Source organism: Coregonus clupeaformis, chromosome 30 (assembly GCF_020615455.1).
Source record: "Coregonus clupeaformis isolate EN_2021a chromosome 30, ASM2061545v1, whole genome shotgun sequence".
In the NCBI taxonomy this organism is placed as follows: domain Eukaryota; kingdom Metazoa; phylum Chordata; class Actinopteri; order Salmoniformes; family Salmonidae; genus Coregonus; species Coregonus clupeaformis.
This window is the reverse complement of record NC_059221.1, coordinates 48756794-48773549: the sequence shown is the minus strand read 5'-3', so window position 1 is coordinate 48773549 and position 16756 is coordinate 48756794. Positions and strand designations below refer to the sequence as shown.

Here is a 16756-nt window from a genome sequence, read left to right as displayed (position 1 = left end):
TAGAGTATATTATCTATTATCTACCTGGTACAGCCAGGGCCACCCCTCAGAGTGGATATGAGTGGACATAGAGTATATTATCTATTATCTACCTGGTACAGCCAGGGCCACCCCTCAGAGTGGATATGAGTGGACATAGAGTATATTATCTATTATCTACCTGGTACAGCCAGGGCCACCCCTCAGAGTGGATATGAGTGGACATAGAGTATATTATCTATTATCTACCTGGTACAGCCAGGGCCACCCCTCAGAGTGGATATGAGTGGACATAGAGTATATTATCTATTATCTACCTGGTACAGCCAGGGCCACCCCTCAGAGTGGATATGAGTGGACATAGAGTATATTATCTATTATCTACCTGGTACAGCAAGGGCCCCCTCAGAGTGGATATGAGTGGACATAGAGTATATTATCTATTATAAACTGGGTGGTTTGAGCTCTTCTTTCTCAGGTACAGCCTCAACCTCTCATCTGTCCTTATTCCCACCAGGCCCCGAACTATCTTTTCCCAGTGTGGTTACCCTCCAGGTCCTCCTCCTCCTTCCTTTCTGTCTCATCTAGGACGTTTTTCTGGTAGCTCAGGACTGCTCAGGTCACAGGTAAGAGGACGGTTAGAGAAATGTAGGATCACTTCTACCCTCATATGTTAAAACACCTGTACTCACTGTCATAGTCAGTTCTACAGTATGAAATGATACAGTCCACACATACAGTCTAGATAATTAACTAATCTCTCATGTACACTATGAGTGGTGGGGGTCAGACTGCATCCCTACACACACACACACCATTAGACAAAAAGGCTGTGATTATATTTCTGTGTGTGTGTGTGTGCGTGCGTGTGTTAAAGTTCCAACTGTAATCTATTATATGATGATATGAGAATGAGATATTGAGAGACCAGTAGAACTATTCTAATACGTCTTAACAATATTAATATATTCATGTTCTTTATTTTATATCAGTAGTCAGTTTTTCTATTCCTTCCTCACTCTTGTTATCTTTGTTGTTTTAGAGAACGTTGGCTGTTCCAGCTCTGCTGCTGACCACTCTGGAGGAGATGAACCCACAAGAGCTGAAGACATTTCAGTCTTTCCTGACTAGTGGCCTGCTGCCTGACTGTCCTCCCATCCCAGAGAGTCAGCTGGAGAACGCTGACATACAGGTCATAGTGGGTCAGATGGTGAAGACATACGGCCCTGAGAGAGCTGTGGAGATCACACTGAGGATCCTGAGGGGGATGAAGCGGGTAGACCTAGCAGAGAAGTTAGAGACAGATCACAGAGGAGGTAACAGAACAAGAATGTACATCAATCTATACATCACAATCACAGTTCAGTGTAGCTCTAACCAGAAAGAACATTCAACTGACTTCATAATAACATTCAGCAGGCCTCTCTTTTATCATTTTTATTCATGATGTATCCAGGTGACCCCATTATGTTTAAACAGCAATCCAACATTCATTATATTACATACATACAATCACCAATACAGTAGGGAAGATATCACAAACGGATTAGACTTTCTAATCATGGCTGTATGTCTCTTCCTGAGCTGCCTAATCTGGAAGATGAACCAGAATGATCTGGCAGAGAAGTTAGAGAGAGATCAGAGAAGTAGGATTGTAGACAAGGACCCTAACTGTCTCTCTATCCCCCCTCCTATCTTCCCCTCTATTTCCCCTGTTTCCCCCTCTTTCTCAGGTACTGCCTCAACCTCTCACCTGCCCTTATTCCCACCGAGGCCCCGATCCGTCCTCTCCCCTGTGTGGTTACCCCCCATTTCCCCCCTTCTCTCCAGATCCTCCCCTCCTTTGGCTCGTCTAAGGAGTTGTTGTGGTTAACTTCTGCTGGTAGCTCAGGACAGTTCAGGTCACAGGTAAGAGGACGGTTAGAGAAATGTAGGATCACTTCTACCCTCATATGTTAAAACACCTGTACTCACTGTCATAGTCAGTTCTACACTTCTACCCTCATATGTTAAAACACCTGTACTCACTGTCATAGTCAGTTCTACCCTCATATGTTAAAACACCTGTACTCACTGTCATAGTCAGTTCTACAGTTCTACCCTCATATGTTAAAACACCTGTACTCACTGTCATAGTTAGTTCTACAGTTCTACCCTCATATGTTAAAACACCTGTACTCACTGTCATAGTCAGTTCTACAGTATGAAATGATACAGTCCACACATACAGTCTAGATAATTAACTAATCTCTCATGTACACTATGAGTGGTGGGGGTCAGACTGCAGCCCGATTGTCCCTGCCCTTCTCACTGCTGCCATGGTGGGCAACATGTTCACAATAGAACAGAAAACAGGTCAAATTTACATAGAACATTTTTCTATTATAGAAGTATGTTTCTATTCTGTTGATTTGAATCTAGGAAACCCCAAAGCTGGAGATGGACTGTCCTCCCATCCTAGACATCCCACTGGAGATGGCTAACAGTGTCAACACAGAGGTAGCTGTGAACACCCAGGAGAACATCCAGAGGATGGACGAGGAGTTGGGAAGAGAAAGGGGTAACAGCTATACAGCTAACATATTAATCTGGATCAATGATGAAGTTGAAGTTGTATAGAAAAACATCTTTATTTGGTTCTCTTTAGGTTCTCCTCTCTTCCTGGAACACCATCACATGGTAAGACCCTCACTGGACTGAGAGAAAGACTGAAATTAAAAGCTCTTCTTCACACTATTGGTTGAATTACAGTATCTATTGTTTCTACATTTTAGAGTTCTCCAGATGAATTTACACCTGAAATCCACGATCAGGACAACAGGAGAGAATACCAGTAACTTAATATATTTAATGTTTCTTATTGGTAGTTTGTATAAAAGAAGGACAATACCTTAAATCCAGGAAATCTCATTAAAATGAAATCCTTCATTGTTTGTTCTACAGGTTCCAGTGCCCCAGTGCAGGTCTGTTCCAGTGCAGTATAACAGGCCTGGTGTTTAGGATGGAGGGAGAGGGAGAGGTGCTCTATAGGACAGTCCCCTGGAACAGGAGGCTTCTAGCCCAGAGTGGCAAGAGACCTGCAGGACCCCTGTTCAAGTTTACATGCCTTAAGGGGTCTGTCTGTGAACTACACCTCCCACACTGTGAGATTCATTCTGGTAAGTAATACATTTCCAGGAAGGTTATAGACTACGTATTCTTAATCACCATCAGTAGCATCACTACTCCACTACTTGGTTGTTTTTGTCATCTGAACAGAAGACTAATGTTCTCTTTCTCTCCTAGAGGGTGGATGTGACTTCCTGTCTGTAGCCCATGTGACTGATGATGACAGTACGGAGTTTCTCCATCCCCATGAGACAACAGAAACTCACGTCATATTAAACATCAATGGATTCAGCAAATATGGCATCACCAAGGATAAGGAAGCTCCTGTCTCTCCTATCCGTGGTCTGGTGCTACTATTTTACCAACTCCCAGATGATACAAATAATTCCACCCTAAATGTGTTGTTGCTGCCTAGGAATGTTGACATTGATGAGGTAAGTAGATTAGAGTTGTCAAATTCCTCTTTCGTTGGAATTCTATCAAACTCGTACTGTTGAACTCACCTTTTGCCACAGAACATTATTTTTGGGTGTAATGTAACACTGAATGGTGAATCCAAACCTGGGGGGTCTCTCGCTCACCAATCCAACATCTTAACCATTAGACCAAGAGGACATCCTCAAGGTCCGAGGGCGACATTTGGGCTTCCATGTTTCAGGCAGGGCTACCTCATCATGACAGTGTGTTCCAAACCATTTTCAATCCTGTCAAGGTGTGTAAGACAAGGAGGAGAAGGAATGGAGACAGAGAAATCTACATTGAAAAAAATCCTAACTGTAGACTAACCCCGGACCAAAAATACACCCTCTTCACTGATCTTACAGATGAACATCACATAGATCCAAAGGTAGGCTAATATATATGACATGAGCTAGAGAGAGAGAGGAAATCTGTTAACACATGTAAATTATTTTTGTGATGCTACCTTGATAAGAAATAGAAATCACGTACAATTCTGTTTGACTTGATACTTATGCTTTTTTTTCAGGAAGCAGAGTTTGTGGATTATGATTCCTATACAAACTACATGCCAACATTTCAGTTGGATTTACAAACTGTTATTAAAAAAGTGAATCTTGTTCTGAAAGAACATGACGGTCCTGAAAATGAACGCGTATGGGACCGCCTTGTTTTACTACCAGGTAACTGAAATTCAGAGAGAGTAGGAGTTACTATAGAACTAGTAGTAATAGTAGCATTTTACATTTACATTTTACATTAGTAGCAATCATCATAATAGTATGGAAGTAGTGCTGTTGTTGATTTAATCTAATTATGATACAATTGATTATTTCACCATATAAATTTAGTACATCACCTTCTCTTTTAATCCACAGCCTCACCAACAGAAGTGAAGTCTACAGGTAACTGATCTCATCAAACCTTATACTTGTCTTAGTCTCATCAATTCACAATTCAATTGTGAACAACTAATATTCTCCTAATGGTTTTGTGTTGTAAAATAGATTGTGTGTGCGCCATTTGATGTGACCTGCGGTTTAACCTCATAAACTGCACCATAAACTTAAACGACTATATTCTTTATGGTCTGTCACTTATTTTGTTAAAGGTCCTGCACAGTCAAAATCATGTTTTTCATGAAATGTGATGATATTCGGATTAAATCAGATCAAAGTAGGATGACCAAAGTATGAAAAATGACTGTTGCTTCTGCATTGATAAAGTTATCATAAGGTTACTCATCCTCTCCCCCATGTCAACCACTTGGATTCAGGAGCTGGGAATATTAAAGGATTATTGTGACATTATTTTCTTACCTAATTAAAATAAGTACCGCCTTGTAACCAACATCGCAGAAGTTGTATTTGCAGAGGGGTGTGGTTTACATAGCAGCGTGTTCGATGAATAGGGGAAACCTGTAATTATATTTTCTAAGGCAAATATACTTTCCGCTTTCATCTGTGTCTGGTGTTAGCTAGTTACTGGCTAGCTAGGTCTTTCATCAGCATGGAACAAAAGTGGGGGAAGGTTAGCCCAAAACTCAGACACAATTGTCATGTCATTACATCAAGAGACATGCCAAACATGAGATTCATACAAACTTCTTGACATCATTGATAGTCATGATATATGAACATTGTCTGACTGAGTGTACAAAACATTATGAACACCTGCTCTTCCCTGACATAGACTGACCAGGTGAATCCAGGTGAAAGCTATGATCCCTTATTGATGTCACTTGTTAAATCCACTTCAGTCAGTGTAGATGAAGGGGAGGAGACAGATTAAAGAAGGATTTTTAAAGCTTGAGACAATTGAGACATGGATTATGTATGTGTGCCATTCAGAGAGTGAATGGGCAAGACAAGAGATTTAAATGCCTTTGAATGAGATATAGTAGTAGGTGCCAGGCGCACCGGTTTGTGTCAAGAACTGCAACGCTGCTGGGTTTTTCACGCTCAACAGTTTCCTGTGTGTATCAAGAATGGTCCACCACCCAAAGGACATCCAGCCAACTTGACACAACTGTGGGAAGCATTGGAGTCAACATGGGCCAGCATCCCTGTGGAACGCTTTTCGACACCTTGTAGAGTCCATACCCAGACCACAACCTGTAAAGTTTCAACAAACATTTTCCAAGATGATCTAGCTAGCTAGCTTGATAAACAGTGCTGAAAATTCAATTTGGTCTAGCTAGTGTTGGTGAACACATAATTCAGGAGAGGGAGTACAAACCATCGACGCTAGACAGAGAGGAATTTGCTTAATGCAAAAAGGCAGTTTATTAAAACAGAGAGATCTTGTCCTGCTCAAGCTACATGCATGGACCCCAATCAATTGCCTCTCATGGAGACAGTTGAGAAGGAATGATTAAACAGAGTTTACAACATCTTTTATACAATGTAACAGCAAGGGAGGGATCCCTCTCCTAGTCCCTCGATTGGCTCCCGAGGCGTAGGAGGCGGGTCTGCTCTGTCCAGAGTAGAAGCCCCATTGGTGCACGGCAGAGTCCTCTGCCCTTGGCACCCGACCAGTAGAAGGGGGGTTTGAGAATGAGTGTGCGTGCAAATGAAATGTTTGTGTGTGTCCAGGGAACTCGTGGGGAGTATGTTGGTTTATGGCCGGAGGTGGGGGGTGTTGTCCTATTATCGCATTCCTAGTAAGATTAGGCCATCTGTTGAGAAGATAAGGTGTTCTCCTGTCCTTTGTTCTCTACTCAAATGTTATCACAGACAACAGCACACTGTTAGTATCAGACACATGACACAGAACAGTACGTTGTTAGTATCAGACACATGACACACTCCTGTAACAGCATTTATTGAAAACAAGCTCCTAACACAAATGGGTCTTGCACAACCTCTTGCACAACATATAGTCAGACCAATCTATAACATTTTATATTTACTACGACAAATCCCCCTCTTCACGTCTCCCAGACGTGATCCATTAATTATGTTGGCATGAAGCATAGTTGAATCAGTCTTAAAAGAAAAACAATAATGCAGAAAGAAAACAACACATGATAACGCATAATGCAATTGTAATAAAAAAAATATATCAACCATCCCCCTCTAGCATACTAATTATATGGCCAGTTAATAAAACAATGTTAGTCCCCCTCTAGTGAGTGAATACAACAATCAGAGTTGGTCTTTGAAATCGCTAACCTCCAAATGTCGCTGTTCAGGTTTGTAATCATGACAGGCCCATCCACCCCCTGGGACAACACCATACAGACATTCAGGATTCCCCAAAGGACAATCAAGAGGTCCACCTTTAATATTACATAAGGGAGGATAGTCACTTTCAAAATCGTCCAGTTCCAAATCATTAGTTCCCAAAAGCGGATACATCTGGGCTTGGTCATTGTGAATTGGTGCAATAGCAGTGGTTATTATACGGTTAATCAAAATGCGGGCACAGGGAATACAACAACATCCACACAATGTAAGAATTGATACAAAAACAGCAATAGAAATTAATACAGATGAAATAAGGGTTTTATATTTACCAAAAACATCCATCCAGGAATCCCACATAGAGGTATCAACCCCATAATGATCTTTCATTTTACCATTAAGAGTCCTCAAACCTTCTAGAGCAATTGTCAAACTTCCATCTGCAGCAGTATTATTAGGAATAAAAGTACAACACTGTTCCCCGAACATGGCACACACTCCCCCTCGTTCAGCCAATAGCATGTCTACAGCAATTCTGTTCTGAAAAGCCATGAGAGAAGTGGCAGCTAACTGTCCATGGACTGCCTCAAAACCTCGTTGGGTCCAGTTACCTAACTTTTGGACATTGAAATGTATGTAGTTAATTCTATCGACGTTTTTATTAATGGTACACCACCAACAAAAGGAGGAAATAAGACAACATCCACAAAGAACAAGTATACCCATAGAAGCTATAACTTCACCCAGAATAGTTACAACAATAGTTTTCCATTTACCAAATATGTTATCAAACCAACCGTTTATGGAGCTATCAATACCAGAGTTCTCAGCCAGTTCGTTCGCCAGCGTGGTGATGGTCACTCAAGCGCTTTGGTCACGGGCCCGTCCGGTGCTATATTGTTGGAGATGAAAGTACAGCACATATATCCAAACAGAACACAAACCCCGTCCTGCTCAGCCAAAAGCATATCTAAAGCTATTCTATTCTGCCCTGTCATTAAGCTAGTTGCCGCTGTCTGCTCAGCTAATCCCTTTATTGCATCACGAGTGTGGTTTATAAATCTTTTGTTGGTTATATTAAATATAATTTATCCAATCTACATTTTTATTAATTGTTGACCACCAGAAAATACTTGATTCAAACCCAGCTGCGATCTGATTCCTAGCTTTGAATTGTTCTGGAACCCCTCGGGGTACTCCTATCCCATCAATATATATATCCTTTCATCAAAGGATCCCGGGAGGAGGTTCTACTTTCTACGTGACAACTCACCAGTCTCTGACACGTTTGATTGTTTGCGTATGTAGGTGAGTTCACAATCAGCTATCACCACACAACCATCAGACGTCAGCACGGGTTTTGGCTCCTAAAATCCTCTGGCTGCAACAAAGAGGAGAGATTAGTCATGGTCTCTTTAGGTGTGACATTCTCTGTGTGGGAGCAGGAGCTAAAAGGCCCTACCCTGTATCCTGTCTTACTAGTCCTAGAAAAACAATTAGAATCCCCTGAGACTTCAAACGGAGGCAACCCAGGCCGGGATGACTTTGTTATCGGGGAAACAGATAGTGCAAGTTACCATAAGACTCTTTCACCACATTCCCAGGTGGCTTGCATGGAGGATAAACCTGACAGAGAGTTAAAGCCTGTCAAGGGGAACGGAGTAGTTGTTAACCCTGGTTTGGCTGTCCCACAGGCAAAACAGTCCTCTTTAGACATAGTTTTGCCGTATACTGAATCCATTCCAACCACAGGTTAAGATTTCTATACCCCGTTTCCACCTGTACTACTTCCTTCAGGTCTATAGTTTTGCACTATCTTTACCACAGCCCCGGTCTCACTACCTCCCTCAGAGAGGTTTACTCTATAGGGTGCCCCAGTTGAAGAGGATATCTCACTTGTCAGGTCTGTAACCTGTTTTAGCGTATTTCAGACTTTCAGACAGTACCTACCCTCATATGGGTCGCACTGCCATTTCTGATAATTCCCTACTTTCACTACCCTAAACTGTGTATGGAGATTGGTGATGTCCTTCCCTAAAGTCCCTAGTATTTCCCCTTTCCCTACGTCTAGCTGTCTCCTATGCCTTTTCAACTTGTGTTAGGTTAACTACCACTTCTGGCTGAAACAGGAGGGTCCGTGTGTGTTAGGAATATGGCCCCCACAATCAGACAGCTACCTACCGTCGGGAGACCTGTGAATCCCCACCCTTGCCCTGAGAACATGTCAGATGCCAGAGGCCAACCCATTGCTTTACCTTCTATCGAACTCACACAGGGATGATCAGACAGGGTAAGGGAATCTTCGTTAAGGAGGCAACCCCCGAACCCTAGTGGTGATCGGATCTTTCTCCTAACTCTGTGTTTGTTCGTCAGGTGTAGCTGGTTTTGCCTTTTTACAGTGTGTGACATGCACCCAGATGGATCTCTCAGCTATTCTGCTGGCAAAGGCAGTACTTGGTAGGGCCCTTCCCGCCAGGCCTGCTTCAGTCTCCTGGTTAGATAGAGTGGGTCACCTTCTCCTTTAATTCACCTGTGGGGGCACAAAACCTCTGACATACAGGTGTGGTTAATAAACGACCTTCTCACGTGTTCTGCTAGGGTGCTCTCTAGTTCTATGTCTGCCTGTCTGGTCCTGCCAACTGTGGCATTCTGTAAGGTCTTCCAAACACTTTCTCAAAGGGGATAACCCATCTTTATCTGGGGTTACTCTAAATTTCTTCCCTTCACTCCGTGATGACTCTATAAAATCAATTTCCAATTGCTGGAAAGGGTACTTAGCCGGAGGATACTCACCCTGAGGTGCCCTTTGTCTGCCCTGGTGATTATTTTGAGCACAGAAACACATCTTTTTTTATTTTTTTATAATTAGTAATCCCATGTGCAACAAAGTGTTGTCTAATCTGTTCTACCATCCATCCCTCCTTTTGACACATGTCACTGCCCATGTGTCAATATTATCACCTACCTAACAATCACTTAGGTAATATTGGTAATTTATCATCCAATTGCCATCCCTTATTTTTATTTATTGGTAAAATAAACTATCTTAAAGTCCTCCTCTCATGCCTTTAGAATTTACCAGTGTGGATGATTAATTAACACCAGAAAGTTAAAACAGAGTTCAGAGGCAATTGAAATTCCATCCCATAGTATACCAAACATTACCATTATTCTAAATATTTAATAAATGTTACTTATCCCAAGTGTTCATTAATCCTCATGACATTCATTCTCATAAGAAATCATATATACCCCAAACTCAGCCAAAACCTAAAAGACTCCATAAAATTCACTGTGTGCTCCTCTAAGACCTATCACCCTTGACCTGCTGAAAACCCCCCAAAATTGAAACAACAAGGCTTTATAAACATCATACTAGGTCTGTTGTTTTTATTTGAAAACCCCAATTAAAAAACAACAACCAAACAGCCAGGTCATGAGGACTCCTGATTTCTCTCTTCCCCTTCTGCCTACAGTTTCTTAACTGGTGCCCTTTCCTTGCAGTAACTACACGGTTCCTCACATTCTCTAGCAAAATGTCCCGTTTTGTCACAATTGTAACACTTCCACTCACTCCTGTCTGACTTTCTCTCATGATGGATTGCATGTCTCTCTGAGGCTATTACACAATTCAGTTATTTTCCCAACATACTCTCCGTAATCGGCCCATGGCAAAAGTGTCCTCTTGGCATCCCCTGAAACCCACTGCCCTCTAACGGCAGCCCATACCTTACTATTCCTGTTTTGGGGTGGGTCATTCTTTCTACCGCTCTGGCCACGTCCTCTGTGTTCATGGCCTGTCTGCTAAATGGCATATTATTATTATTACTGTATACATCTAAGGTTGCTGGGGCCCCTTTCATTCCCCGCCAATAGATTAGGTAAGGCTATCAGTGGGTACTGGCCCCCTCCTACTCTCTCTCTCTCTCACTGCTTATTTCTCCTTTACACACCTTATGTATCTGTTTTAAGCATGGATTCGAGTTTATCTGCGTCTAGACGTCCCTCAAAACCATACCTCTCCCTCCACCTGGTTATATAATGGAGATTTCTTCTATCCCTGGATTCCATTTTAATTACATCAAGCATTTCTCGTCCCCAGTAAATTCTGGGACCTCTTGTGAGGATTTGCCCCCCCATGGTTGGTACTGTTAAAAATCCCTTAGCCACCTCTTCTATATTACAAGTCAATTTAACAAGTAATTCAAAATAGCTTCACACAACAACACCTCATAAGGAGTGCCCAGCAGGAGTCCAATTCCTATCAGAAAACATACATACAAACATTCAGACACTCCCAATCTCTCCCAGGGGGAAAAAGTTCTCCTTCTCCCTGAGTGAGATTGTTGTTCCCATAATGGTTTCTTCATTGTGTTGTCAGGATTGGTTCTCGCTGCTCAAATCAGCTCTTACTTCAGACAATGGTCTGGAAGGAGTGGGGCTGGAGTGCAATGTGTTAGATGGTGCCAGGGTGCTCCTGATTTACCTCTGACCTGGACTGAGTGTGAAGTAACCTCCTTCACTTCGTACGGTCCAGTCCACCTGGGTTCCAGCCACTTTCTTTTGTGGACTTTCACCCTCACCCAGTCTCCCATTTTTACCTTCAGTGGTGGCGTGTTTCCCGACAGCTCCCCCTCTTGGGCCTTCCGCACCTGAGAAGAGAGTGCTGCAGAAAATTCCGTCAATTTCTTCATATAATCAGTCATTTCTATCTGTTGTACATCAAGGGCGGGCATATGACCTCCCTCCCTTGGTGTACCTGGCATTACTCTCCCTGTCATTCGTTGTTCTAAGTATTCATTGAATTTGGGTTTGGTTGGGTTTGGCCCTGCCATCTTGCTTTCTCTATCTTTATACACTTATCCCGTCCCTGGTGTTTTATTTCCAGGGATGTATTATCGGTATCAATACAGACTTATCTCATGTATGACACCCTCGTATATAAAGGGTTAATTTATATAATTTGTAATGCAATCATTATCATAAAAATCAGAATTCCAGTCACATATACCAATGCAGAAATTAAACCACTGCACACAATACGCTTCAATTGTCTCAGTTCTTGTTCAAGAATATGCACAGATCCAATATCAGTCTCCCCATCCCTGGTTCCTGAAAGCCTAGGTCAAAGTTACTCAATTCCACAGATTAGTATTCAGTTTCATAAGTCTCACTATAACTTCCCATCATCCATTACACGTTATAATACATAAAAACACACAAACCAAAAGCCAATTGGAATTACAATGCTTAATGTATTCAGGCTATCAAGAGTCCTAAAACACATTCTCAGTTCGACTGCCACCCTTCACACGTCCTTATGTAAGGACCAATTTAAGATGTGAAGTCACAGAAGCAACTTGAATTTAGATTACCAGAGCGTCCTAAAACATAGTCTCAGTTCGACTGCACCCTTCACACAACCTTAAAAGGCACCTTCATTATGTGAAGTCACAGAAGCAACTGGATCCCTATCAAAGGATTTTTTTTAGACAACTCGATCACTAGGAAGGACTTAGTCTCAGCTTAATTGTACCTTTCACACAACCATTTATATGGAACGTTTTAAGTGTGAAATCACAGAGATAACTGGCATCCCCGGGAATTTAGTACCTCTGGTCAATTTCGGTGATTCTCCCCCACCTAATGTCTAGAACTCTGCCACAGTTTAACTTCAACCTCCTCGCAACCTATAGGGTAGGACCTCCCCTAATAGGATTTATGCAAAAAGTCTCCGTTCAAACTGGGTCCCTTTAGGAATCTAGTTGTGGCTCAAATCTTATCCACATACTGTGTTAAATCGCAATTTAACCCATAAGATACAATCAGTATTCAGCCACTGGTAAGACTCTCATAATATAATCATCAGTATTCAGCCACTGGTAAGACTCTCATGAGCAGGACAATCATCTCATTCATGCCTTAATTCATTTTAGGATGGTAATTATTTAACAAGTATTCATACTCACACTCAGTACTTCTGATCAAAATTTGGTATAGTCTATAGTACAATATGCAAGATTTTGTTTTAACAGGCTCTGCTTACCTTTTTAGTAGCGCGCTGTGATCAGGTTCCTGAGGCAAAATGAATAGCTGATGTCTCCTGGATTTCAGGTCACTCTTCCGTCTGATTTTAGATCGATGATCTTCCTTTTCCTCTCGCACCAACTTTTTAGATCGAATTTGAAACCATCCTCTGCTACCAATTTGTTGGTGAACACATAATTCAGGAGAGGGAGTACAAACCATCGACGCTAGACAGAGAGGAATTTGCTTAATGCAAAAAGGCAGTTTATTAAAACAGAGAGATCTTGTCCTGCTCAAGCTACATGCATGGACCCCAATCAATTGCCTCTCATGGAGACAGTTGAGAAGGAATGATTAAACAGAGTTTACAACATATTTTATACAATGTAACAGCAAGGGAGGGATCCCTCTCCTAGTCCCTCGATTGGCTCCCGAGGCGTAGGAGGCGGGTCTGCTCTGTCCAGAGTAGAAGCCCCATTGGTGCACGGCAGAGTCCTCTGCCCTTGGCACCCGACCAGTAGAAGGGGGGTTTGAGAATGAGTGTGCGTGCAAATGAAATGTTTGTGTGTGTCCAGGGAACTCGTGGGGAGTATGTTGGTTTATGGCCGGAGGTGGGGGGTGTTGTCCTATTATCGCATTCCTAGTAAGATTAGGCCATCTGGTGAGAAGATAAGGTGTTCTCCTGTCCTTTGTTCTCTACTCAAATGTTATCACAGACAACAGCACACTGTTAGTATCAGACACATGACACACTCCTGTAACAGCATTTATTGAAAACAAGCTCCTAACACAAATGGGTCTTGCACAACCTCTTGCACAACATATAGTCAGACCAATCTATAACATTTTATATTTACTACGACACTAGCTAAATTATACAGCAACCATTATTTCTATATTGACGCTGTAACCAAACAGGATAAACAAATAATTTGTGAAACCATGATATGAGTTGCTTTGTGTATCAGCAAATTATCTTGAGATAATCTCATTGCATCACTGCGTCCATGTTGCTTGACATAGGCGGTTTCAAAGAACTGTCAGTCAAGGTGAGCTCCCCAGCCTATTAGCTCCCCGCCCACTCAGTCTGTCTTTTCATACTTCCTGGTAGTTTCACATGAGATAAACTTTTTATCGGGGAAAAATATTGTTGGTGATGTTTTAGTCTGTAGCTAGGTTACATCCAGTTTGCGACAGATTTTCATGTGAATATTCTAAAATCTGCACAAAACAGTATGCACATTTTCCCACCAGAGATGTGTTTCCATCAAACTGATTTATAGAGAGCAATAGTGATGGCGTCTTTTTGTAGGCACTAACTCCGCCATGGTTCATTGGGAAAGGCCTATGGGAAAATGAATGGCATTTTTTGTAAGGTTTTTCGATAATTGCCGAAAATAAGGTCTGCGGTAAACACAGGCTTAGGAGAGTTTATACGTTTTGTTCTATGAGATAATCTTTATCAGCTAAACTTTTTGTGAATTCTTTTAACGTTTATGTAGTAATAAAAAACAAAGCATAAAGGCTTCATAATTCATAAAGGTCCTGTTGACTGACTGATATTATCTCATAAAACAAAACGTATAAGATCTCCTAAGGCTGTGTTAACCTCGGACTTATTTTGGACATTTATACTGTATTCTTTCCATAGGGATGGCTGAACGAACCAGAGGTAACTCATTTCCGGGTTTTAGGACTACAAGCTAGCGAGCTCTATTGCGGATAAAATGCTGTGCGTGGTGACGTACTGCACATAGAAATAACTTGGCGTAGTGCGCATAAAACTAAATTCCCATGTACTGAATGAAAAATAGAAGTTAAATGGGTTTCCAACGCATTTTCAACTCTACTGATGGTTTTGTCACAAAAACTGTTACGTTATAACAAATGTGCCCACTCTGGTCTTGGCACGTGCGCTCTAGCCAACAGCTAGATACAGTGCAGATAGGATACCTACATTATGAGATTATTATGGATAAGAGCGATATTATTTGTATTAGTCAAACGGCAGCAAAGCATAGTTCAAAATGTCACCAGACTAAGACCCTCGATAATTATTGGAAAGGAGCATAAAGCTCATCACCTTGCATATTCACCACCCTGTGAAGTTTATCATAACTTATTTCATCTGAAGCCTGAACTGCATGCTTCCCAAGTCTTAATGGGAGGACCACACAACATATCGCGTGACTCCAAATTTACTTCGATATGTTGGTTATTATATAAATATTTGCGTATAAAGGCGTTTTCCACTCCCATTTCTCGCATAAAGGCGTTTTCCACTCCCATTTCTCGCATAATACATTTTACCGATACAAAAAGATCCCACCATGTCAAATAGACTAATTGTCTGTCGGCATTTATAAAAGTGTACCAGCATTTCCTGTTTATCGTGACTTTTTCATGCGTCAGGTAATTCATCCGCATGAAATGGTTACTCAAAAGGCTATTTTACTGACTCAGAATGACTGTTCGCGACCTTTAACAAGTTATATTTTGTATCTACAGTTACACCACATGGTGGCGCTACAGCAGGTAAATATCTCACAATCTTCAAAACCATAAACATGTTGAACGTCTTCAATTGCAATTATTAAAGGTAGACTCAGCAAGATGGCATCATCACACACAACAGGGAACTTGTTTACCTACACAAACATACAAGGATAATTCAGATCCGTCAGGACTGTTTATTTTAGTTATTATGATGTCACATGTTATAGTTCTCATTGTTTTATGTTTCTGTATCTAGGGACAACAAATGTTTCTTATCTGCTGCTGGGCACTCTGGCAGAGCTGGTTTCAGAACAGCTGGAGACATTCCAGTGGCACCTGAGTCAGGGAGTGGAGGATTTTCCTTCAATCCCAAAGAGCCAGTTGGAGAACGCTACCATAGAGACCACAGTGCGTATGATGGTGCAGCGATACCTTGACGACGGCACTGTGAAGATCACACTGGAGATCCTGAGGAAGATGGGCCAGAACAAACTGGCTATTGAGTTAAAGGAGAAGTTGACAAATGAATGTCTGAATGTGCAGCCTCAACACAACCTGAGTGAACAATGAATTACATTCCCAAGGAGGGGAGAGGAAGGGGGTCACAGTTAACTTCGGGGGTTCTGTGCCATAGTGTGAAACATTACGAGTTTTTCGAATGCAGATCATGTAATGTTTACAAAGGACATCAAACATTTTCACACCACATGAAAAGTTAAGGATGTCTTATCTAACAAGATAGGCTATCTGCAACATTGTGAAAGTTTAACGGTCTTGAATGAGCCCCAGGTCTCAGGCAAGGTGACATCACTGTGAGGCTACTGTCTACCAGACAACCTACCTGTGTTACTCTGGTACACTGGTTTCAGACTACAAGATCAGAGACTCTATTCTTTATAGTCTCCCAATATAAAAAAAAATCATATTTTTATATATCTGTACATTGAAGAATTATCAGGAACATTGTGAATGTTTAATCATCTTGGTCAGGTCTCAGGCAAGGTGACATCACTGAGAATATAATCTATCAACAACTTGACTGTGCCACTCTGGTGCACTGGCAGCTGACTACAAGATCAGGGACTGTTTTAATGTTGTGACACAAACATTTTTATATCTGTACATAGTGCAGAAGTTTATATAATGGTATTTCTATGCTTTTTTAAATGTAAATGTAATTATTTTCTTACATAAAAACATTGATCTGATGTATCATTCATTCTACTGTTGATCTATTTGTCAATGATACCCATGAATTTATGTCTGCAGATTACAAGATCAACGACTGATATTTAAGTGGTCTTCTACTGTGACATACAGCATAGGATAGCGTTTGTATTGTTAATATATTGGTAGTTAGTAATTAATTACACTACATGACCAAAAATATGTGGACCCATGCTTGTCGAACATCTCATTCCAAAATCATGGGCATTAATATGGAGTTGGTCCCCCTTTGCTGCTATAACAGCCTCCACTCTTCTGGGAAGGCTTTCCACTAG

The 16756-nt window shown here is 41.5% G+C and overlaps 1 protein-coding gene across 1 annotated transcript in view; it reads left to right on the top strand.

The window, feature by feature from the left end:
• Positions 1-16467, top strand: part of LOC121546313 — a 16842-nt gene extending 375 nt beyond the window's left edge. The window contains exons 2-14 of the mRNA XM_045209291.1: positions 568-605; positions 1022-1272; positions 1713-1887; positions 2401-2539; positions 2627-2658; positions 2754-2812; positions 2923-3137; positions 3265-3521; positions 3800-3934; positions 4076-4229; positions 4425-4451; positions 15267-15293; positions 15511-16467. Of these exons, the coding sequence (XP_045065226.1) occupies positions 568-605; positions 1022-1272; positions 1713-1887; positions 2401-2539; positions 2627-2658; positions 2754-2812; positions 2923-3137; positions 3265-3521; positions 3800-3934; positions 4076-4229; positions 4425-4451; positions 15267-15293; positions 15511-15824 (1823 nt within the window). The 3' untranslated portion in view covers positions 15825-16467. The remainder of the gene's footprint in view (positions 1-567; positions 606-1021; positions 1273-1712; positions 1888-2400; positions 2540-2626; positions 2659-2753; positions 2813-2922; positions 3138-3264; positions 3522-3799; positions 3935-4075; positions 4230-4424; positions 4452-15266; positions 15294-15510) is intronic.
• Positions 16468-16756: the final 289 nt, after the last annotated feature.